Source organism: Pinus tabuliformis, chromosome X (genome assembly GCF_031772625.1).
Source record: "Pinus tabuliformis cultivar Carrire ecotype Pingquan chromosome X, CPIR1, whole genome shotgun sequence".
In the NCBI taxonomy this organism is placed as follows: Eukaryota; Viridiplantae; Streptophyta; class Pinopsida; order Pinales; family Pinaceae; genus Pinus; species Pinus tabuliformis.
Genome location: NC_142308.1, coordinates 673,708,534 through 673,735,065, shown reverse-complemented (window position 1 = coordinate 673,735,065; position 26,532 = coordinate 673,708,534). Strand labels below are relative to the sequence as shown.

General features: G+C 41.8%; 1 protein-coding gene across 7 annotated transcripts in view; it reads left to right on the top strand.

Annotated features, from left to right (window-relative positions):
- The window catches only part of LOC149141775 (uncharacterized), a 451,055-nt gene that overhangs the window by 77,516 nt on the left and 347,007 nt on the right, over nt 1-26,532 (top strand). For 6 of the 7 annotated variants that reach the window (XM_089448790.1, XM_089448791.1, XM_089448788.1 and 3 more), the window contains 2 exons: nt 1,272-1,397; nt 24,391-24,450. In XM_089448790.1, coding sequence (XP_089304916.1) covers nt 1,272-1,397; nt 24,391-24,450 — 186 coding nt within the window. The remainder of the gene's footprint in view (nt 1-1,271; nt 1,398-24,390; nt 24,451-26,532) is intronic. The other variant, XM_089448792.1, reaches the window with a different exon arrangement.

Sequence of the window (26,532 nt, the reverse complement as noted above, 5' to 3'; positions counted from 1 at the left end):
CTATATTTCCTGGGCCAAGTTTATTGATTCTATAGGGGCAGAATTTGTTATACTTGCTGGGCCAAATCAGTAAAGAAGGGGCAGAATTTGTGGGTTGAGTTTGTGGTTTTGCAAGAGTCAAGATCATCATTTTTCCGAGGCCGAATTTCTTGGTTTATAGGGGCTGAATTGTTTGATTTTGCCGAGGTTGAGTTCACTAAAGTACCAAGGGTTGAGTTCGTGTATAGCAGGGGCCATGTCTACTGACTTTGTTGGGGCCAAGTTGCCATTCATGTAGCAAACTGATAAAGGAAAAAGGGATTGAAACACTGAGTGTGAATTAGATATTCCGGGAACAGAATAAAGGAGATTGAATTGTTAATTGCTGGGGTCGCGTTTCCATCTAGGAGGTCGAGTTGATTTTCGTAGGCCAAATTGAGGGTGAATTGCTGAAGAGGGATGTGTTGCCAATCAAGGGAGGCTGAAATTGGAGGCCGAATTGCTAATTTCTCAAGGCCGCATTCACACCAGCTAAGGAGATTGGATCCTAGGAATTCTGTGGCCGAATTGCATTAATAAGGGAGGTGGCGTGGTCTGGCCAAACTTGCTGTAGAAGACCTGAGCTAACAAATATTTTGGGCAAGAATTACTACCAGGTTCTCTCTTAGAGGTTTATGTAAAAGAAATTCCTCCAAAGAATTCCATTTAATAAATAATGCCGGAGTTTTTTCAGAGGAAAAAAACTATATTTGTTATATTGAGATCAAAATAATGCCGGAGTTGCTGCATTCTCATTTCTAGGTTTGCATGTTTATTTAATTGTTGGTGATTTTCATGGTGTAAATTTGAGTAAATTTATGGTGTTTTTAAGTAAAAAAAACATTCCAGAAAATTTCTAAATCAAAACCCTTGAAATTTTAGCAAATTAATAATAAGGGATATTACAATCCCTAGAAATAAGATATGCATATATGTGGATATGGTTTGTTTTATTCATATATAGATACTTGCGTTGCCAAAGAGAAATACAAAATATTAGAATTCAAACTATACAAAAACAAAGTACCTGAATCGCTAGGATGCTTGCAATTAGGAAAAGCAACTGTGAATGTTAAAATAGCAGGAATCTAGTTGAGAAAGCCTAAAAAATCATTCTTTGCTAATTTAAAATTAATCGAGAATTTATTTTGATTTTTTACAATTGACTTCTGTGATTTTGCTAAAATTCTTTTATTGTAGCCTTGTTTTGACTTGTGTTTCTGACCTTTATACTGGAAAATGCTGTTGTGCAGTCATATGAACAAGTACTGGTGGTAATTGGAGGTGGAGCAGCTGGTATTTTTGGAGCAATTAGAGCTAAAAATGTGATGCCCCAACTAAAGGTGGTAGTGGTCGAGAAAGGAAAGCCTTTGACTAAGGTGAGAATAAATCGACCCTTTTTCCTATCATGGTCGAGAAAATGGAAAAATGTCGAAAGTGATTTGAGGTCTTTAATTAGTCTTACGTCAACCTGATTCAATAAAAATGTCTGCTCAAGTTGGATTTCAATGCCTTTTCTAGAAAACCAATGACAATAAAATAGATTTTGCATGCTGATTCATGTTCACTGGAAGGGCTGAGCATCTTATTTGACGTTACTGCGAGCTAATAATGTGAACTATAAAGAACATTGTTTTGAAATTGAAAATGATAGGTGTACAAAAAGGAACTGATATGGCAAAGAATACCATCTGTCTGCTTGTGTTGTTCTTTTTGGTTGAAATGCTTCCAATGAACACTAGCAAGCAATGGTTATTTGATGTGAGATATTACAGTGTGGTGGAAGTGTCTCGTGCTATGAAAGCACCCCTTCAGCTAAGTGACCATGACTATGGAGTATCATTTCCATCGAAGTTGCCTATGGCTTGCACATGGTGCAATGAACAATAATCCATATAGGGAATATCCATCATAAGAAGGATAAAGAGTTGAAGTCCATACAGGATGTAATTACTAATATGATTGATAGTGAATGAATAAGGTGACTGATTGATGATATGATGCAGCTTGTGGCAATATACTTACGTGCATTGACAAGTCCTGAAGGTGAATGTTGGTGTCTTTTCATTTCTTCTTCTTCATCTTCTTTTTTCATGAGAAATATCTCTATATTCCATATGAGAAATATACATGTTTCAGTCCTCAAGGGATTGCTCAGACTCAACAACAAAGACTTGAATCCATTACAACAAAGCTTATCATATCACTTGCTGGAATTGAACCTGGGCAAGGAGGTTAACACTCATTCCTCCTAATCACCCAAGATAAGCCCAATTGACATTCATTTCTTCTTCTTCTTATGATGATGTAATATTTTTTTATGTGTTTAATATTCATTATATCGCCTCTTGCTTCAAGGATGCTTTGTCCTCAAAGCATTTTATGGAAAAAGTCATTTCTTTGTTTTGGTTTGCAATGTCTTCTCATGATTTTCTATTCTTGAAGCTGTGATGGTTGATGACACAAGACGATATGAATTAAGAAGCATTGGGCAGAATTGTCATATTGTGAAAGGATCAAACTATCCTAATTTGATCCTGTGGTATTGCATGTTGACAACTTTGTGATTTGGGGATTGATGAGGTTCCACGACTGAGCTTCGTTTTGATGTACTAGAATAGTCATTTAGTTTTTCATGTGGATGTTGTCTTTGGTTAGTTCGTTGAATAACTATTATAATTAGGATGACAATAAGCCTGGGGAGCCTTCTAACAGGGATTGCTAGCACTTTTGGAGCATTTAGCACCAAATTCTACAAGTGGGTTGATTTACCCAGTAGCAGAGCCACTCAAGCCAAAGAGGGTCGAATTTCTGGGGTCAAGCTTTGGCCAAACTCTTTGTGGGTTATTCTGGGTTTGTTGAGGAGAGGCCGGGGTTAATTTCCCGGAATTTCTAAGCAGTGGAGAGGGACCTAACAGAGAATCCTTTCAGGAAACAACACATTTATGGGCATCTATAGTTTGGAGGAGGGTGTCTCACTTGACTTTTTGGGCTTTTCTAGCTTGCCTGGAGCAAACCCAGGTGCACTCATTCCAACACCTATTTGTACACCTCTTTCCATTAATAAACAGTGTACACAACGCAGTTCTTGGGTGTCAATTTGTGGACTGATTGCTTGTTATTGTTTCATGGTGTTTTTATCTATTTTGCTTTGCATATTTACTATTAATTTTCCTTAGGGATATTACAGTTGTATCAGAGCTCATAGACTTGGCACAACCTGTGGGAGCATCACATTCTATGACACCAGAGGATAAGCAAAACGTGACATACCAAAGGCAAAGGTACAGAAGCAAGGAAAGGTAGTTGGAAATTTCCCCTGATCCTGTGATTACAAAGCTTGAGGTAGAAGAAGCCAACATGGGGGACAATGGAGGAGACAAAGTGAATGAGGAAAAGGAGTTTGCCCAACTCCTACTGAGTGCAATGTAGGATTTATCCTGGAACATTGAGGGAATGGGCCAACGAAATGGCAATGGCAACAAGGGTAAGGGAGTCGAAGGGGATTTCCACTATGGAGAAGGGTCTGGCACTTCGCAACACCACGCATCTCTCAATGCCAACATGCCACTGATCCCGAACACACCCCCTAGGTCTACCATTCCCACATTTCTACAATCTGGAGCTGGTGGGAAAGCGGAGCAGGAGGAGGCACCTTATGGGGACTATTTACTAGAGTATCAGTCCTATGGACCTGATTTTGGGAGGGTCATTACTTTCAAAGACTTCTACTAGCTAAAGGGCAACAATAGGCCCTAGGGACAAAGTGGAGGAGGCTACATGCAGGGGATAGACTTGCAATGCACTGTGGGGAGGTTGTTTCTCCCAACTTTTGATGGGTCGTCCAAGAGCTTGGCTAAGGCATGGGTCGAAAAGTTGGAAGCCTATTTCCAGCTAAATCAAATGATGGAAGGAGAGGTAATCTAGATTGCCACGTTTCATTTGGAGGGGGAAGCCCATGACTAGTGCTTCCATGGGCTAACCACGTTGGGGCATGCAGGAGTAACTGCTTATGATGATTTCACTGGGAGGGTGTTGGAGCAGTTTGAGAGGAAAGATCTGGAGGAGTATTTTGGGGAGCTGATAAGGCTAAAGCAGACCGAGAGTGCAAAAGCCTACATTTTAGAGTTTCTGCGATTGTCTGTGATGGTGCCTGACTTGTCAGAGTCTAGGAGGATCGACATGTTTGTGGATGGGCTAGCAGATCCATTGCGCAGGGTAGTAAGGTCCAATAGGCCCACTACATTATAGGATGCGGTAGGGAGAGCCTGAGATTTACAGGATGCCCTACCTAGGGCTCGAGCACCACTACCCCCTAGACAAGGTTTCCAACAGAGGGGGAAAGACACCAGGGCTCCACCATTGAGGGCCAATCAGGGGTGTGGGCAGCTAGATGAGGAGACCTGGAGAGACCTCAAGAGGAGGAAACTGTGCTTCACTTGTCAGGAGCCGTGGGCACCAGGCCATAGATGTGCAGTGGGCAAGGCCCACTACATCGAGGTCTTTTCTGATAGCGATGTAGAGGATGAGACCTATTTTGAGATGGGTGGAGATGACAACGCAACACCTCAGGAGGGAGGACCACCACCACCACCACCACCAATAGGGGGAGTTTCCTTTGCACCTTCTGGAGGGGTCCTTGCATCACTGCGTGGGGTACCCAAATTTTTGACTTTGAGGATCAGAGGCACTATTCAGGGGCAACGTGTATTAGTTCTGGTGGATAGTGGGGCTACCCACAATTTCATTGATGCTCAGTTGGTTCAGAGGAGAGGCATCACAACTGAGGAGTTTGAGGGATTCTCAGTTCTTGTGCCTGGGGACAGAACCATGCAGTGCACTCACTATGTGCCAGCTTTGACAGTGACCATGGGGAACTACTCCATGACAGATCATTTCTTTGTAGTAGATGTACCGGACACCAATGTGGTGTTGGGAGTCCAGTGGCTCTATTCGCTTGGCAGAGTCACAACAGACTGGAGGAAGTTGGAGATGGAGTTTGTAGGGCCAGATGGCAAGACCGTGTTGCTTCGGGGAATGCACTCATACCCACCACAGATTGTTTCGGCCCACAGGATGGAGGCTAACTTGAGACATGGAGACATTGAGTGGGCTGTGGAGTTGAGGATCTCAGAGGCTGGGGGCAAGCCCAAGCCACCACATCCGAAGATACAGGCTATTCTTGACAGGTATCCAGTTGTGTTTGGGGACATACCACCGGGTCAACCACTTGACCGGGGGTTTGAGCACACTATCGAGCTAGAGCCGGGAGTGCAGGCCGTCATCACCACTCCTTATCGACATCCCAAGGCATATCAGGATGAGATAGAGAGGGCCATCCATGAGCTATTGGCACTTGGGCATATCAGGCCCAACTCTAGCCCTTTTGCTTCATCAATTGTGCTGGTGAAGAAGAAGGATGGGTCCTTACGGATGTGCATTGATTATCGGGCCCTCAATAAGAAGACACTGAAGAACCGCTACCCCATCCCACACATAGATGAGCTGATGGATGAGTTGAGGGGAGCTAAGTTCTTTTCGAAGATTGATTTGCGGTCGGGGTACCACCAAATCTGGGTGAGGGACCAAGATGTCTTGAAGACAGCATTTCGGTGCCATTATGGGCACTTCGAGTTTTTGGTTATGCCCTTCGGGTTGACCAACGCACTAGCTACATTCTAGTCATGCATGAACCACATGTTTCGTGGGCAATTGAGGAAGTTTGTGCTGGTGTTCTTTGATGACATATTGATTTATAGCCGGACTTGGGAGGAGCATTTGCAGCACCTTGAGACAGTATTGCGCATTCTGGAGGAGCAACAATTCTATGCTAAACTGTCCAAGTGCGAGTTTGGGCTGACTGAGATGCTCTACCTAGGGCACATCATTGGGGTGGACGGTGTTAGAGTACATGAGGAGAAGATTAGGGCTATCCAGGATTGGCCAGAGCCCCGGAATGTGATCGAGTTGAGGGGTTTCGTAGGCATTTGCACCTATTACAGGAAGTTCGTGAAGGGCTTCTCCCAATTAGCAACACCCATCGCAAACTTGACGAAGAAAAGGGATTTCGAGTGGACCACTATAGCAAAGGAGGCATTTGACCGCCTCGAGGAGGTCATGAGTAGCTGTCCGATGTTGGCACTTCCTGACTTCACTCAACCTTTCGTGTTGGAGTGGGATGCATTAGGAGTGGGTGTGGGGGCCGTGTTGATGCATGGAGGGAACCTCATAGCTTTTGAGAGTTAGAAGCTACTGCCCCATGAGCTACGTATTCCATCTATGATAAGGAGATGCTAGCCATCATGGATGCGTTGGCCAAGTTCATGCAATATTTGATGGGGAACAAGTTTAAAGTCAAGACAGATCACAGTAGCCTTAGGTTCTTCTTGGAGCAGAAACAATTGCAGGAGAGGTAGCAGAAGTGGGTGAGCAAGCTGCAAGCATATGACTTTGACATTGAGTATGTCAAAGGGAACCACAACATAGTGGCTGATGCATTGTCCAGGAGGCCAACCACTCTTTCTTTGATGAGCATTGCCCCGGATTGGAGGTGTAGTTACTAGAGGAGTACTCCAAGGACCCGTTTACGTGTGAGGTCCTTGATGGGTTGGTGATAGATGACCAATATTAGGTGATGAACGAGGTGATCTATGTTGATTTGGGGTAGCATTGGATGTGCTCTAGCCATGAAATTTGGTGGAGAGGTTGGGGCACATGAGATCTCCAATACCCAGAAAAGGTTTGGGGTTTGGGCAAATTCTAAACAGTTCAGGAGATATTAAAATAATTAATATTTTTAATGGAGTCCCTAAGTCTAAACTTAGGGAAAATAAAATATTAATGTGTATTAATATGAAATTGTGTTAGAATGGTCCAAAAGACATGGATCAAGCCAGATCTAATCTTAGCTGTTGATTAGGGACTTAATCTCGGCCGTTGATATGTCAACGAGAAAAGTATAAGAGGAGGCTTGAGGGTCACTTGGAGAATACACCAGAGTGATCAGTCATTCTATTCTCTAGAGCGGGGTTTGCTAAGAGAGATAGAATTAGTGATCGGGAGTTGCAGCTGAGGGGCATTGAGTACAGAGAGACAGAGAGGCAGAGATAGTGCCGGGAGAGCAGCGCAGTAGCCGGGGAGAGTGACGCAGTAGCAGCTAGAGCTCACGCAGGGCCATGCAGAGGTAGCCGGGAGCTGCACAGAGCCTCAGAGAGGCCAGCATTGCTGACGCAGAGGGCCAAAAGGCTGACGCAGGGCTAGCGCTGGGCAGAGAGGGGCTGACGTAGTCCAGAAAAGGTTGACGTTGGGGTTTCTGGGGCAGATTGGAGTTGAGGAGCTGCCGGAAGGATTATCCGGGGTTTCAGCCAGGAGATTTGTCTCAAACTGAGAGGTATTACTGCCAAGGAAATTCTTTGTTGGGTAGGCCAGTTTCGGCACCCAGATTGTACTTTGATATTGCTTAATAAGAAAACCCTCAGATAGCTACACCGGTTTTCCCACATTGGGTTTTTCCGGGGACATTGGTCCAAAAATAATGGTGTCATATGGTGTGATTGTTTCTGTTTCCTTCAGTTGTTGATCTGTAATATGTTGAGCATGCACTAGTGTTTATTTTCAGTATTTACATTGTAAATAACTTGTTAAGTAACGAAACAAGTAGGCAGGAATAAATCAGATAAAGTGCATGGAGGGTTTCTAACTAGTAGACTTAGAAACTTCAACAATCTACTATCGAGACTAGATCTTCTTGGTACCCAACTCCCCACCGAGGGAGAAGATTCTACAGGTTGCCCATGATTCACCATTAGTGGGGCACCAAGGGTTCACGAAGACATATTGGGCCATTAGAGAGCGCTCTGCGTGGAAGGGCCTCAAGGATGATGTTCTGAGGCACATCGGAGAATGTGACACATGCTAGCAGAACAAGGGAGAGTAGACACACCCTGCGGGCCTATTGCAACTGCTTCCATTTCGGAGGGGAAATGGGAGAGCATATCGATGGATTTCATTATCGAGCTGCCCACAGTACAGGGCAAAGATTGCATTTACGTAGTGGTGGACCGCTTGACGAAGTATGCTCACTTCTTCGCCATCCCAGCTTGGTACTTGGTCTCATAGGTGGCCAAATGGTTCTTTAGGGAGGTGTTTCGGCTACATGGTCTCTCAAAGACCATTGTCAGTGATCGAGACAACTGGTTCATGGGTGGATTTTGGAAGGAGCAATTCCGATTGGTGGGTATTGAGCTCACCTCGACTACAAGTTACCACCCTCAAACAGATAGGCAGATGGAGATAGTTAACAAGTGGCTGGAGGGCTATTTGCGTAACTATGTGACAGGTCAGCAGAAGGCATGGATACGGTGGCTACACTTGGGTGAATACTGCTACAACACCACGCACCACATGTCCATAGGTATGTCACCATTCCGAGCTGTATATGGTTATGACGCATTGTCTTTCATTGACATTATGTTTGGAGACAGCAGGGCCCCAAGGGCAAAGTTCTAGATACAGGAGAGCCAAGATATCTTGAGGGCTCTGAAAGACAACCTGCGGATGGCCCAAAACCTGCAGAAGCTTTATGCAGACAAGGGCAGAGTTGAGAGGTAGTTCGAAGTAGGGGACTTGGTGTTTTTGAGGCTCCAACCGTACCGACAGTCCATACTCAAACAAAAGGGGGCTGAGAAGCTCAAACCCCACTTCTATGGGCCTTATCGTGTCACTCGGAGAGTGGGGGAGGCAACATATGAGCTGGAGCTACCCCTAGTGAGTCGGGTGCACAACATTTTTCATGTGTCTTGCCTAAAAGAGGCACTAGGACAGTAGGGTACAACAACTACAAAGTTACCCTCTATGGACGATGAGGGGCATTTGGTGCTTGAACCAGAGGCCATTTTGGATACCAGGGAGAGGCATCTGCATAACAAGGTCATCAGGGAGTTTTTGATTCGATGGAGGAATCTGTCGGATGAGGATGCCACTTGGGAGGGGGGGAATATACTACAACATCCTTCATTGTAGTTGCTCGAGGACAAGCAATGTTTTGGCGGGGAGGACTGTGATATTCCTACTTAGTATTTTACTAAGTAAATATCAATTTTGCTCATTTTTGGCTTATTACATAGTTACACTTAGGAGAAGTGGGTGTAGGGGACGCACATTCGATTTTTGGCATAGTAGGCACTCCAACATTAGACTTCGATGAAAGATTGTGGCCTTGGTGGAGCATGGGGGTCACCACAAGGGAATTTCGGCCCACATGGAAAGTACGCTCTCATTGGAGCGGAATTGGTGAGAGGAATTCGATGTGGGCCCACATGGGCAATCTTGGAGGCAATTTGACAAAAGGAAGGAGGGATTCTCATTTTGCTCATTCACCTACCGTTCTAGAATTTGTCTCTTGACATAGCATGCTTGAGCAGTGAGCCAAGTTTGGATGTGCTGTTCAACACAAGGTTGTTTCCGAGCGGAGATCCCAACCCTTGCTTCAGTGGACTTCGAGTGCCAGCCCATAGAGGGAGGTCTACTTAGTCCCAAATCGTACCAACAGCAGTGAGGCTGAGCTACAACAGTGGGGAAAGCTACATCAACGGGGAAAGATACAACATCGTAGGGATTGCACAACCTTGGGTAGAGACACTCCGAGAGGTTGAGGAATGAGTGGAGTTTGAGGTGGAAATTTGGAGGGAGGCATGGGGAGCATTCTAACAGGGATTGCCAACACTTTTGGAGTATTTAGCAGCAGATTCTACATGTGGGTCAATTTTCCCAACAACAGAGCCACTCAAGCCAAAGAGGGTCGAATTTCCAGGGTCAAGCTTTGCCAAACTATTCGTGGGTTATTCTGGGTTTGTTGAGGAGAGGTCGAGGTTAATTCCCTGGAATTTTCTGAGTAGTTGAGCCCTAGCAGTGGATCCTTTCAAGCAGCACCACATTTCTGGGCATCTACAACGCTGTACTTGGGCAACATAGCAGCAGTTTGGAGGAGGGTGTCTCACTTGTCTTTTTGAGCTTTGCTAGCTTTTGCCTAGAGCAAGCCCAGGTGCACTCATTCCAACACCTATTTGTAGTATGTACACCTCTTTCCATTAATAAAAAGAGTACACAACACAGTTTTTGGGTGTCAATTTGTGTACTGATTGCTTGTTATTGTTTCATGGTGTTTTTGTCTATTTTGCTTTGCATATTTACTATTAATTTTCCTTAGGGATATTACATAATCCTCTTCATCCTTCTTCTATAGTATCTTTTCAGTTTAGGAATTTGGTGAACAATGCCTTGTGAAGAGATTGTAGAGTACTTCTTAGGCACAATTTCTTTATGTGGAGTTGCTAGATGAGCTTGTATGATAAACCTCAAGGCTTATGCTCATCAAATATGGTAAAGCTTTAATGTCAAATTTCTGGGAAACAGATTCTCTTTCACAATGGCACCAAAATGTTACCAATTAAACTTGCATTTAAGCTACAAAGTTGAGAAAAGACAGGTCTAATGGTAATTCAAGAGCGCTATCATTGTCACCATGAGCAAACCTCTTCTCACTTAAGGCCAACTCTTCTCTGCCACAAGGGGGGTTGTCCCTAGGTTAGGATTAGTAAAAATTTATGCCATTGAGGTTTAAGTTAGCGTAGAGTTTCTTTAGTAAAACAAATATCTTTAAAGGATTTATTGAGTTTATTTTAAAGGTGGCTGATGGAGAAAGACTAGTGTCAAATATTCAATAGTGCATATTGAATCATGAGGTAACTATAAACTCTGATTATGTATGACAAGTGGGAGTAAAGATTGCAATAGCATGCAGAGAATTACTGATAATTTAAAAATTCACAAGCATGAATATGAAGTAGTAAAAGGCCCTTCCAAGGTGCCCTTGTATGAACATGCAATAAAAGTAAGAGGACATTTTACTTTCAGCCGAAAATTAATGACATATCCTTCAATGAAATGACATTATTGAAGTAATTCATGTTAATTTATGGTATGTTGTATGCTTAGCGCAGTTTACTTCGATTTCTTCTTATTAGCCACTGTTTAGCAATCATATAAGCATGAAATAAAATGCTGATAGAACATTAATAGATTGACAGAAAACAAGCCAAGCGAAGAGACAGAAGATGTGACGGCTAGCCAAGGACAAACCCCAATGCGGAGAAACCCTTTGATCAATTATTCTTTAATCTTCAATAGTTCAGCAGAGAGAAATAGTACAAATTCAGAAATCTGTAATTTTATGACAGCAGCGACAAACCCTAAATCAGCAAAGTCAAATTTAGTCAAACAGCCCCGGATTGACCTCTAGTCAACCTTGAAGAACTCAGTCTTCAACAACAAACTTCAGCAGCCCAAAACAGCCCTTGGTCAACGGTCAAAACAACAGTGAAAAATCAGCAGTCTACGGTCAGCCCTAACTAGTCAATGCTGGTCAACACTTTGGTCAACACTGGTCAACACAGCCCCCAAACAGCATGCGCAAGTCAGCCTTTGGTCAACGCTTCATTTAGCATCCCAACACTTGGTCAACGCAACCCTAGAAAAGTCAACGCTGCCCTAAACAGAAATTGCATCCTTCTTCTTGCACGTGTGAGAGACGCTGCTCTTTCGCTGGCCCAATGAGACGAGGAGAGAGAAGATGAGTGAATAATGACTCAATCTCACTTGTCCTTATATGATATGCTGGGCATGTGTGCCACAGATTTAGCTGCTGGTCGACCTTGACAATTTGACAAGTAAACACAAATAAATTCATATCTCCATAAATACTTGTTGGAATCGGATGATCGTTAGATCAAAACTACACCTCTTGACGAGAGGAATCAAGGAAAAATATCAGCTGCCATAAATAAGATGACCCACATGGAGTTTGGCCCTAGTTGCCAATTTTAACACTCCCTCTCAACTAGGGAGAACTCCATCTACTACTTTGTCTGACTGTCAGTACTATCTTTGCCATCAAATGCACTACCCTGCACTGCTCGGCTCTACTCTGCTCTACTATGAAGAAGAAGAAATGATCGAGGATGTATCATACCATCCTCCACTGACCCGAAGTCAGTCTTAGAGTGTCATACCACTCTCACTGATCCCAGATCAGTATCATTGATCCTAGATCGATGGAGGTCATCCTAGCATAGGGAGTACGGTAGATACAACGACGCGTTCATCGCTAGTACTACTAATGGTCCCTAACCCCATTTCCCTACTCATTGATCAGATGAGAGGTACTTCCCATGAGTCCCAGACTGCATGGGTAGGATGCCTCGACAAGAGAACTAATCATCCTGTCCCAAAGTCACCACGGGGTATCACAGGGGAAAGTTGAACCTTTCAACCTGTACATAGCGCACCACTAGGGGAGGGTGAGTTGCCTTGTGGTCGCATGTTGCTCCAAGAAGTACCCCAAGCTCCCCGGAGCTCCCAGAGCTCAATGTATGCATCATACACGACCCTCATAAGAGGGTCTCTCAACGACACCAAGTCGTTCTCGAAAAGTCAAGAATTTGACCTTTCCTAGGGGCTTTGTCAAAATGTCGGTGACCTGCTCATCTATATCGATATGTTGGAGCCTTATTGCTCCCCGCTGCACCATATCCCGGATATAGTGGTACCTGATATCGATATGCTTGGAGCGATCATGAAATACAGGATTCTCTGATAAACGAATCCCGCTCTCGTTGTCACACAGGATTACGGTAGTATCCAATGTAAATCCAAACAACTCACTGAAGAGCTTCTGCAACCAGACCACCTCACAAGAGGCCATACTCGCAACAATGTACTCTGCCTCAGTGGTGCTCAAACCCACCGACTTCTGCTTCCTGTTCATCCAGGATATCGAGGCAGATCCCAAAGAGAAACAACACCCAGAAGTGCTCTTTCGGTCCACCATACTGCTTGCCTAATCAGCATTGGTATATCCATGTAATCTCACATCTCCGGCCGTGTATCTCAACCCATGAGTGATTGTGCCACGAAGGTATCTCAATAGATTCTTGGCGCCAATCCAATGTGTGTGGTGAGGCTCAACTATATGTTTACTCAACGTGTTGACTATAAAACATATATCCAGATGGGAGTTCACCAGGAATATCAATGCTCTGATGAGTTAACGATACTCGGTAGCATTTTGTAAAACAGGTTCGACAACACTACCGCTTAACTTCTTGAAGTCAATCTCCATCAGGGTAGTCACGGGCTTGCAGTCCACCATACCGAATCTCTCCAATATCTTCACCACATATTTTCCTTGAGATAGGAAAATATCCCCTGGCTTCTGCCAGACTTCCAGTCCCAAGAAATAGTGCATCAGTCCTAGGTCCTTCATCTCAAACTCAAAAGCCAACTCCCTCTTACATTTGTGAATGAGAGGGTCTGCACCTGTCAGAAAGAGGTCGTCAACGTACAACACCAGTATGAGAGGTTTGTCATCTTCAACCTTAAAGTAAAGGTTAGGGTCGGCTTCACTCCTAGTGAATCCCAGCTTCATCAAGTAGCTATCGATCCTCTCATACCACGCTCGGGGTGCTTGCTTCAGCCCATAGAGGGCTTTCTTCAACTTGCACACATGAGATTCCCGATCATGAATCTCAAATCCTTCGGGTTGTTCCACATAGACTTCCTCTTTGATCGAACCATGCAAGAATGCGGTCTTGACATCCATCTGATGTAGGTTCCATCCTTGCAAAGCAGCAAGGGCTATGATCGAGCGGATGGTGGTGTATCGGGCAACAGGTGCAAATATCTCGTCATAGTCTATGCCTTCCTTCTGAGAGAAGCCACGAGCGACAAAACGAGCCTTATACTTTTCAACACTTCCATCAACTCCATGCTTTATCTTGTAAAGCCATTTCGAAGTGACAACTGCTTTGTCCTGGGGTCTGGGGACCACATCCCAGACATCATTCTTCATGATGGACTCATATTCCTCAGTCATAGCATCCTTCCATACTTGATGCTTGACAACTTCTGTGAACAATGAAGGCTCATTTTGAATGATCGTGCTCATGATGGTCAAGTATCCCTGATACCTGGCCGGCTTCTTACTTTCACGGAAAGTCCCTCTAGGTGCAATGTGTCCTTTGGCATCATCAAGTGTCCCCCTGAGCCATGAAGGCCTCTTCCTAGAAGAGGAAGGTTCTTGCGGAGGGGGATCAAATTTCAATAGGATCCGTAGGTTCTTCTACATTGGGCATGATCTCATCTTCATTTTCCTCTAGTTTCCTGGTGACAGCTTCTCCAGATTTCCTCAATATAGGAAGATTGTCAACTTTGCTAAGAGCCATATCTTCGTTAAAGGTGACATCATGGCTAATCTCGACATCCCTTTGACCAACCACATAGATTCTATAGCCCTTAGTATTTTCGCTACAGCCCACGAAGATCCCTTTCTTTCCAGATGCACCCAATTTATTTCTTTTCTCTTTCGGCACATGAAAATATACAGGATTTCCAAAACTTCTAAAATGAGATACGTCAGGTTTCTTGCCAGTGAACATTTATTCGGGAGTCTTGGAACCCAATGCTTGATGAGGGCATTGATTTTGCACATATACGACTGTATTCGCAGCTTTGGCCCATAGAAACTTCGGAAGCCTTTGATCATGGAGCATAGCACGGACAGCTTCCACAATCGTATGATTCTTCCTTTCCACCACACCATTCTGATCAGGAGTATATGGTGTTTTAGTCTCCCTCTTAATGCTAACCTCTTTGCAAAAGTCATGGAACTCATTGGATTCATACTCAGTCCCATCATCAGTCCTTAAGATTTTGATCTTCTTTTTGGTTTGATTCTTGATCAAGGCTTTGAAGTGACGAAACTAGGAGAACACTTCATCCTTCTTTTTCAAGAAGTATATCCAAGTCTTGCGAGAATAATCATCAGTAAAAGTGAGGTAATATAAATATCCTCCCAAGGAATTCACCTGCATCATACCAGATATGTCAGAGTGAACCAATTGCAATATATCAGAGGTCTTGCTATGGCTTGAGGGGAATGGTCCCCTTTTGAGCTTTCCTTCGGCACATCCAGGACATACACCTTCTTGCTCTAATTTGAACTCAGGCATCTAGTCACCATTTGTCTCACATCTGGTAGAGCTTTATAATGAAGGTGGGCAAACCTTTGGTGCCATAGTTCGGACTGAAGAGATGTGTCACAAGTCATGACACCCAACAGACTTCCTCCGACATGATATAAAGAGTCAACCCTAAACCCAAGAGTGAAAGCATCTTTGAAATTCTTTTTCCATACACGTACCTTGCCATCGATGAAGGCCACCTTGTAGCCTTTGTCTTCCATTGCCGAAAGGGACACCAGGTTCTTTTTGAGATCAGGTACATATAGGACTTCTTGCAAGTGAATTGTATTACCCTGATTCAATTGTAGAGAGACATTCCCTACGCCTTTTACGGGATATTTAGAGTTGTCCCCAAGAACAATTTCCAGGTTGGTCTCCTTCTCTATCAGATTAGAGAGATATTCTTTGTAACTAGTGAAGTGCCTTGAGGCACCACTATCAATAAGCCAATTTCCTAACGAGTCCTGGGGAGCAGTAGTAGAGAGGGCCGCTGGTAGATAATATTCATCGTGCTTATTGTTAACAACGTTAGATTCATACCTAGAGTTTCTTGCCTTTTTGGAGGGTTGACCATTACCCTGATTTCCGTCATTCATTTCCTTTGCCATTGAACCTGCTCTTCCTTTGATTGTTGTGGGAATTGCCTCGGGAGTGATTTTGATCATCGTCATGAGATGTGTCCTTTCTATCAGGTCACTCCCTCACATAGTGGCCAATTTTGTTGCAAATGTAACATCTACCTTTTCTTCCACCTTTCGGTTTGGCCTTTCCCTTAGATCTTGCCCCGGAGTTATTTCTCCTTTTAGCATGAGAGGAGAATGCAGCGGGATTGCCTCTAAGTGTAGGCATTTCCTGCTCTTCCATCCTTGTTTCTTCTTGAATGCATCTCGCCATTAGTTCCTCAAATCTTGGGATTACATTATTGTTGAGAAGAGTGGTTCTGAATATATACCATTCAGATGGGAGCCCTCCGAGAGTTGTGATGGTTAGTTCTCTGTCAGGAACGACTTCCCCAATCGATAGGAGATCATTCTTGATCACGGTGATCCTTAAGAGGTATGCTTGCATACTCTCATCTCTGCCCTTCTTAATTTCCTTCAGCTTATTTCTAAGGAACAAAACTTGATTTGCATCATTAACTTTAAATAAACTTACCAGTCTATTGTAGATTGCCATGGAGGTGGTCAGCTTGGAAACATAGGCCACCAAGCGCTTGTCGATAGAGCCCCGGATGATCTTCTTTGCTTTGACTTCTCCCCTGGTCCACTTGTTTCTACAGCATTAGATGCATTTGATGGAGGCTCAACGATTCTGCCTCTCACATGGTCCAACACTTCCTACTCTTCTAATGTCAGATCGAGAGACATCTTCCATCCGTGATAGTTAGACTTCTCACGGAGCTTGTCTTCAGCAGGGAAGTGTGATGAGGACCCCATGAAGTCTTTGAGATTGCTTCAACAGCCTTCGGTGATTGCTCTTGCTCTTGCTTTTGCTTGGGCTTTGTCTTCACCTCAGCTCTAATACCATGTTAATTTATGGTATGTTCTATGCTTAGCGCAGTTTACTTCGATTTCTTCTTATTAGCCACTGTTTAGCAATCATATAAACATAAAGTAAAATGCTGATAGAACATTAATAGATCGACAGAAAACAAGCCAAGACAAGAGACACAAGATGTGGCGGCTAGCCAGGGACAAACCCCAATGCGGGGAAACCCTTTGATCAATTCTTCTTTAATCTTCAATAGTTCAGCAGAGAGAAATAGTACAAATTCAGAAATCTGTAATTTTATGACAGCAGCAGCAAACCCTAAATCAGCAAAGTCAAATTTAGTCAAACAGCCCTGGATTGACCTCTAGTCAACCTTGAAGAACTCGGTCTTCAACAACAAACTTTGGCAGCCCAAAACAACCCTTGGTCAATGGTCAAAACAACAGTCTGCGGTCAGCCCTAACCAGTCAACGCTGGTCAACACTTTGGTCAACACTGGTCAACGCAGCACCCAAACAGCATGCGCAGGTCAGCCCTTGGTCAATGCTTCATTTAGCATCCCAGCACTTGGTCAACGCAGCCCTAGAAAAGTCAACGCTGCCCTAAAATCAGTCAACGCTGCCCTAAACAGAAAATGCGTCCTTCTTCTTGCATGTGTGAGAGACGCTGCTCCTTCGCTGGCCCAATGAGATGAGGAGAGAGAAGATGAGTTGAGATGAGATGAGTGAATAATGACTCAACCTCACTTGTACTTATATGATACGCTGGGCATGTGTGCCACACATTTAGCTGCTGGCCAACCTTGACAATTTATCAAGTAAATACAAATAAATTCATATCTCCATCAATACTTGTTGGAATCGGATGATCGTTAGATTAATCCTACACCTCTCGACGAGAGGAATCAAGGAAAAATATCAGCTGCCATAAATAAGATGACCCACATGAAGTTTGGCCCTAGTTGCCAATTTTAACAATTCAACTAAGAAGTAAAAACAGCAAGAACCTTAGATAAAATGTACCTCATCCAAAACTCCTTTTCAAGTGACAAATCTGCCCCTTATCTTGAAATCCTTACTGTAGTAGCATCAATAATAATTCCAGCAACGTAAATCAGCAATAGTTGTAGAATGGGATGCCACGCATGAGTAGAAACTTCAATAATCACATGACCATCAAGAGATCTTCAATACAAAGCCAAACCAATGAGTATTGTTTCCTCAAACCATCAACAACCAATCCAATAGGAGGGGCTTCTCTTATATACAGTCAAAGCTCAAACCCCCCTTAAATAAAATAAGAATATTCATATTTTAGATCCTAGATCTCTCCTAAAAACCTATGTTACCGGATCCGGCAGAGGCAAGAGGAACATTGCCGGATCCACGGATCTGAACCGGATCCGGATACGATACACCAAAAATACGTCTAAAATACGTATTTTATAAATATACAGTTTTTGGAAACGGTAAACTTTCCCAGGATACGGATCCCGCTGGTGGCTGCCGGAAACAGTGAAATGGTCGCCGAAAAGTCAGAAAAAGCGGAATTTTTTTAGGTTTCGATTGTCGCTGTAAGTTTAGATTGTCGCTGTAAATTTATGCTATTCTGACTTTCTACCCATTAACGTTTCTAAACTCCCAGCAGCCGCAAAGATCGTTTCACGTTATGCGGGCAAATTTTTGATAGGAAGATGTCACGTTTTCTCTCTCTGATTTTATAAATTAAATATGATTCCTGAGTCTGGCACTTCAGGCAATTCGATTAATTTTGACTTCTTAATCTGGATAGCTCTATTTCCGTTCAGGAGAGAAATGGGAAACAATATAAATTCATATAATACACAAGCATCTGCACGCGCGTAGGCAATAAATCAGAAGTGCAATAATAATTTCTAGAGTTTTGATTTTTATGTGTTTTAAAAAAAAATATTTGGGAACCATAGATTTTTTAATATTCTTAAAATTTGACAAAAATAATTGCCTTGCCCTATGTCTTTTATATTTTTAGAATATTTTAAAATTTACTATAGCGTAACCATATATATTTAAAAATTAACATATGTTTTTTATTTTTATATAAATTTAATTAATATTAATAAATGATACATTAAATATGAAATTATCTATACAATAATTATTTATTGTATGTAAAATTTATATATTTAAAAACTAACTTATGATTTTATTTTTATATTAATATAAATTTTAATTTTAAAAATAAAAGACATTTTTAGAATATTTTAAAATTTACTATAGCGTAACCATATATATTTAAAAATTAACATATGTTTTTTATTTTTATATAAATTTAATTAATATTAATAAATGATACATTAAATATGAAATTATCTATACAATAATTATTTATTGTACGTAAAATTTATATATTTAAAAACTAACTTATGATTTTATTTTTATATTAATATAAATTTTAATTTTAAAAATTTTATTTTTTTTTATTTGCTTGTACTTGACGTTTCCTTGCCGTTTCCGGATCCTGGCTTTTCAAAAAATTAGCGGATCCGTATCCGAATCCGTATCCGGATCCGGATCCGGATCCGAATCCTGGTAACTTAGCTAAAAACATAAACAACAGTGTCTTCTAACTGCCTCTAATACAAGTCAAAACACTTGAGCAAAAAAGTATTAAAACTAAATGGACCAAATAGTGGGCATGGCATTTGTCCATATCCCATCCAAAAGACCTCCTTGCTTTGTTGCTTTGGGCTGATTTGATCACATCATAAGCTTCCTAATGCCAAGTATGGGCTCCTTTCATGGGGTGCTCCTGAAAAATATCAAGAAATGTGCAATAGATCCATGAATGAGGGAGCGCTACCTAGATCAGGGAGGGATCTCCCTTGAAAGACCAACAAAATGCCCAAAATGGCTAGGGCATTTCCTTGAAAAGACTATCAAACTCATCCATCATGAAGAGCCATAAGAATATGCTCAAGAAGGTCAATCTAACCGTTTCCTCTAACAAGTAGAATAACTTCAAATGATGAGCCAAGGTAGTTAGGTTCATGTGTACATCCATCCAAATCATGCGTCCTAGGAGAATGTGCATAGAAAGTGGCATGACCTCCAATGTAAGGATGAAATACTCTAGCACCATGTGATGCCATGTTAAATAGTGTGCGAAACAATTCAAAACCCACTTCAATTAACTAGGCACAAGGTGGAGCAACCTAGTGAGAAGTGCGATGTAGTTAGCTTTCTTCAATATGTGTGCCAAAATGTGATGATCCTAGGATCCCTCCATCAATCTAGGAGCCATCCATCTCAAATATACCATCTCCATGCTATGGAAAACCCCATACATTAGGATGCTTCTCTAACAAGGCAAGTTATGTCTTGAACGCTGCACTAATATAGTTGTTAGAAGGCTAATCACATATGAAAATGTGCAAATGGGCAAGCTCTCCACTAGACATGCAATAAGGCATGAAGAAGCATCCACAAATGAGTGGAAAGAACCTCTTCTAAACAAGGCACTCCAAAAATAATCATATGATAGTGGCAACACTAAGGCATAGTTCTCAAAGGGGCATCATCAGGAGATGAACAATGTAGATGTGAACTGTGAAAATTTCTGAATCTAACAAACTAGAAATCCTTCTGTAGGAAACTGATTTACATTACCTACTTGTATTCTTCATTTAACAAGTTATTTTCAGAAATGTTCAGAAAATATTAATGTAAATACACTGCAACTTACACCACTATACAGATCAAGAACTGAAAAAATAAATGAGACAATCATGCAAATGACATACTTATTTTTGGACTAAACGTCCCCCGAAAAATCCAATGCGAGAAAACCAGTGCAGCAACTCTGAGGGTTTTCTATTATTAAGCAGAAGTTCTGAATACAAATGCTAGTTGCCCTCCCGACAAATCAGTGACAGAGAAATACAATGGCGGAGAACCTGAGTGAGTTTTACCTCACTTCACCCGGCAGAATCTGGTAGCAAAACTGACAGGCCCCGGCTACAACATCGCTGCCCCTTCGCAGTAACTGCGTGGAGCTCTTTGAGGCTCTGCGTCAGCACTACTGCCCGCTGCGTCAGCTTTCCCGGTTGTTCCGACAGTTTTCGGTAGCTCCCTGGCTTTCTGCTTGGAAGGTAGCTCTTACTCTGCATTGGTCCTCTTAGCTCTGCGTCAAGGCTGCGTGGGCCCAGACTGGCCCAACGTCAACTCTCCTAGCTACTGCACTGCCTCCACAAGTTTTTATCTGCCTCTCTGTCTGTATTCCCGAACTATCATTGCCCCTCAGCTGCAAGATCTCCCAAATCGATTTCCCTCCTGAGAACTTCTCACCTCATAAAATCGATTTCCTCAATCTCTCTGTGTGTCTTAACTTCTCCAACTGACCCCAAGCCTCCATTTATACTTTTCCTGTTGATAAATCAACGGTCGAGATTAAGTCTCTAGTCAATGGCCAAGATTAAATTAGACTTGGTCCTCGTCTCTTAGAAGCTTCTCACCCATATTTTCATTAATACCCATTAATATTTTAATTTTCTAAGTTTAGACTTAGGAACCCGATTAAAAATATTAATTATTTTAATAGAATATAATCCAGGAGGAATTTCACCAAACAATATCTGGGTCTTGGAGATCTCATGTGTTTTAGCCCCTCCACAAAATTTCGGAGCTAGAGCACATTCGAGGGTACCCAAAAATCAACACCCCCTCTTAGTGAGGAATGTGCTCTAGCAATACTTCCCAGTAGAAGTATCACACTGATCCACCGCATCGGTCCTTTGCACTGCTAATGCTCGATCTACTGCCCTTCATCCATTGCGCTGCTGCAACCTGTACTGCTGCCCGTGACACTGCCACTGTCATTGGTACATCTGTATTGCAACTCCCTCTCAAAATGCTGCATCATGCTGCCCATAGCACTGCCACTCAGTTGTAGAGAAGTAAGCAACTGAAAATCCACCCAAAAGCTGATATGCTGGTCAGTTGGGATGCCCCTAGATGCTGAAGCTACCTCTGTTGCTAATCTGTGTTGTCCCTTTGATGCTAGTGCGTTGCTATTGTATCTTCTCTGTGCCTTCCGCACTGCTGCGACACTCCACTGCGTTGCTTCAGACTTTGGCACTCTAGCTCTGCCACTGTTGCTCCATCATCCCTCGCACTAACTGACTCCTGTCATTCTGCTACTGCCGTTAAGGGCTCCCGTAGAGGTATGTGATCCAAGAGTTTGGGCACCTCAAGGATCCTGCCCTTTTGTAGTCCTTTCGAGCTACATCTCTAGATCACCCCACCTCCCTCCTAGAGATGTTGTTGCCATCTCTGCCAAAAAATTTCGAACTGGTTATCTTCTCCCTCTTTCGCTGCTGCCCCAGCAAAACTCGGATCTGGATTTCTTTGGCGCTAGAAATCCTCTAAGGAACAAGCTCCCTCTGAATTTCGATTTCCTTCACGGAAATCCTTCTTCCAACCACTGTCGAACCACCCCTCTCTGATCTCTCTTTGTTGCTGCTCAACATTGGATCTAGATTTCTTGGCAAGAAATCTTTTGAGGAACTGATTCCCTCTACTTTGCTTTTTCCCCACTAGGTATTGTTTTGCACCAACAGAATCAACACCCCACCAGTAACTCCAGATGAAATTTGCGCTGCACCCCCAACAACTGGAAAACTAAGACTCAACAGTCTCTGCGCTAGCCCAGTAACCACTGCGCTGCCCTCTGCAACAACAACGTCACCCAATCAGGCTGACGCAAGCTCTGCGTGAGCCTCCCTTGGTGACTACGTCACCCCTCCTCTACTCTCTTGGCCAGAATCTGCGCTGTCTCTCGGGACAACTATCATCAGCAAAGATTTTCCTCTGTGCTTTTGCTGATGGCTTTAGTCCTCCTTGATCTGCGATCGCTTTGATACCATGTGAAAATTTTTGAATCTAACCAGAAATTCTATTGCAGAAAATTGATTTACATCACCTACTTGTATTCTTAATTTAACAAGTTATTTTCAGAAATGTTCAAAAAATATTAATGTAAATACACTGTAGCCTACACCACTATACAGATCAAGAACTAAAAAAATAAATGAGACAATCATGCAAATGACACACTTATTTTTGGACTAAACGTCGTCGAAAAAACCCAATGTAGGAAAACCAGTGCAACAACTATGAGGGTTTTCAATTATTAAGCAGAAGTTTTGAATACAAATGCTGGTTACTCTCCCGACAAACCAGTGACAAAGAAATACAATGGCGGAGAACCTGAGTGAGTTTTACCTCACTTCACCCGACAGAATCTGGCTGATCCGGCAACAAAATTGACAGGCCCCGACTACAACTTTACTGCCCCTTCGCAGTAACTGCGTGGGCATGCGTGGAGCTCTCTGAGGCTTTGCGTCATCACTACTGCCCACTACGTCAGCTTTCTCGTCTGTTTTGGTAGTTTCTGCCAGCTCCTCGACTTTCTGTGTGGAAGACAACTCTTCCTCTGCGTTGGCCCTCCTGGCTCTGCGTCAACGCTGTGTGGGCCCATACTGGCCCAACGTCAGCTCGCTTGGCTACTGCGCTGCCTCCACAAGTTTCTCTCCGCCTCTCTATCTGTATTCCAGAGCTATCATTGCTCCTCAGCTGCAAGATCTCCCCAATCGATTTCCCTCTTGAGAATTTCTCACCTCAGAAAATCGATTTCCTTAATCTCTCTATGTGTCTTCTCCAACTGACCCCAAGCCTCCATTTATACTTTCCCTGTTGATAAATCAATAGTCGATATTAAGTCTCTAATCAATGACTAAGATTAAATTAGACTTGATCCTCGTCTCTTAGAAGCTTCTCACCCATATTTTCATTAATACCCATTAATATTTTAATTTTCCTAAGTTTAGACTTAGGAACCCCATTAAAAATATTAATTATTTAATAAAATACAATCCGGGAGGAATTTCGCCAAACGATTTTTGGGTCTTGGAGATCTCATGTGTTCTAGCCCCTCCACAAAATTTCGGAGTTAGAGCACATCCGATGCACCCAAAAATCAACATGAACAACCCTCACTAGAGCATCTCAGCACCACATGATGGTCAATGGACAAACTTTCATAACTGTCTAGGAAGGTATACACAAGTGATATGACCCCTCCTCAAGCCTTGAGACCCATGTTACATATGCGATAAGGATGCCAATTGAATGATAATTGATGGAACATATGCAATCCATATTACTAAAATATGGCCCAAAAGCCAACATACCCCCACACAACTTTCTTGGGTAGGGTCTTCAATCTTGATCAAAATCCTCATGCTAAATGAGGGGTAATAGGTGTTACAAAGTTAAAATCTTGTTTTTATGAGATTGGTCCTAGTATTCTGTCACATTGTATAATTGAACTTTGTGTGTGCTCATGCCCCTAGTGTTAAAGCTTTATTGTGATTAAATATTTTACATCTAATGTCACCAGCACATTATAAAAACGAGAGCAATATCTATATGCATATTCTTACTTCTTGCAAGAGATGAAAGTTTTGATTGTATCTCTTCTTGCTTGAATTTAATGTTTCTTTCACAAGTTATTTGTTTCTACTGTGCATTTATTACACTATAACAATCATTGCTTTGATAACATAGTTCATTTATTGTTCCTAGCTAGATACTTACCTTTGTTTTTACTTTCAATATTGCTCTAGGAGTTGCTTTTGCACTCCCACATTGTATTTACTTTGTATTCTACCTAGTAGTCCCTTTGACCTACTTTTTTAGTTAGTCATTGGACATTAATAAATTATCTTATCTTATCTAAGATACCTTTCTTTGTATCATTGTGTTAGGTACGAATATCTGGTGGGGGCCGATGCAATGTGACAAATGGACATTCCATAGATACAATGGTATGGCTAGGAATCTTCTAATGGTGTTGAAAAGTCTGTGATGCTTACAAGTTAAGATTACATTCTGTAATGCCTTTCAATAGATGAATTTGCAAGGCTTGCAATGCGAACCAACAATGGCATGCTTTTGCTTTACTAGAGTATTAATTATAGAATATAAGATGGTTGACTTTGTCTATGATAACTGTTGGAAAAATGTGAAATTTTAATTGCTTGGGATGTGAAGAGGATTCTTTTCTACTGAAATTCCTACACAACTAACTCCATTCAATAATTTCTTAGAAGAGTTGAATCAATATCAGACTCACTACAATGCAAAGAGGTTGATGCAGCTGCAAATATCTATGATATGAAGCTTGCATGATTTGAAATGAAGAAATTAAAATATTTAGTTCCTTATAGAAACATTGATGTGTAATTAATATATGTGAATATGTACTTAATACTAAGAATATTGCATAGTAGATTGTAATGTTTTCAATACTTTTAATATTGATGGTAACCGCATAAGACCAGCAAATAATAGTTTTCATTGATGCAATTGTGAACATAACATCATCGATTATTGTTAAGAAAAATAACACAGAGAGAAATGCATGATGCCAAATGATTGTGATTGTTCGTTATAAAAAAATGCCATTAAGTACATGTATTTGGACATAATTGACACACATCCCAAAAGATGCACTAGTATGACTTAACTTTGAAATGACTTAATTAAATTCATTTACTTTTTTCATTTAGCCGAAGTTACATTTACTTTTTAACTAGGCCTTGTTGATTTTTCAAGAGTCCTCTAATTTGATAATTGTTTTTCTCTCATAAAGAAATATTTATGGGTTTTCCGCTTGTGGGTTTTGCCCTGGCCTCAAGCCTCATTTCTGTGTCTCTTGTCTCATGGTTATTTTCTACTACTCTTTCATGTTTAATGGTTGGTATTTTCTTTTGTATAACTGCTTAATGATATTGAATGAATGCTATGTGGTATTTACTATTAATTCTAACTGATCATTGGAAGTAGTTATTATGTTGAAGAAAATTTATTCTATTTTGTGCCCTAGAAACATCAACAATTCAAAGGAATGGTGTGCTGGATCACATCCTCACTATAAGCTTTCAAGTCTTGTCATGACCAAGCAAACACATCCTTAAACTCACGAAATAGCTTCTTAAGTTCATCTCTTTCACCTTGGTTTGTTACCTTTCCGACTTTAATCTTTTGGGGATTAGATGTTTATCCTATGTTTATCTCAACAATATCATGTGGTTCATCAGTTATCTTGCCATTTTTGCAACCATCATCTCTATCAAAGGACTTTTCTAGGGGAATTGTCTTTTCTAACTTGGAAGACTCATGCATATCTCCGATCATATCATTTTGATTGTTTGGAAAATCAGATTGATTATTGTTCTGTAGGAAATCTAGGATATGGACGTCATCCTCAAAGACTTGCCGATGTTCATGGTTATAAGGTATGGCTGGTCAAAAAATGACCTCCATGTTAAAATTCTCCTAAACTAAAGTTGTCCTCATCAGGTGGTTGCAAAGTAGTGGCAGCAACAACCAAAGAATTAGCCAAGGTGTTCTTTTCTCGGGAAACAACATTTATATTGAAAGTTTCTAACCAATGAATGGTGCAACACACAATTCCTTTGTACTTTCTAAGCTTCTCATTTTTAGCATTAAAAGTTCCTTTGATTTGAGACACAATAAGGTTAGAGTCCCCTATAACTTTCAAATATTTTATCCCCTTGTTGAGGGCTATATCTAGTCCTAAAGTGTGAGCTTCGTATTCAGTAATGTTATTAGTGCATTTGAAATTATGTCTACAAGAAAACATAATATATCTATTGGAAGGAGAAATTAAAGTGATCCTTGTTCTAGAAGTGGATTTGGAACAATCCCCATCAAAGTACATAGTCCAAACCTTATCCACATGTTGCTCAAATGTAATGTCCCCTTTTTAGTTTCCTATATAGTACAACTAGGATGGATTTCCATGGTACCTGATGGCTAGGTCATAGGAGCAGGATTACATCATGAGGGGACCCAAAGGGGTTTTGAGGAGTTTTATGGGGTCC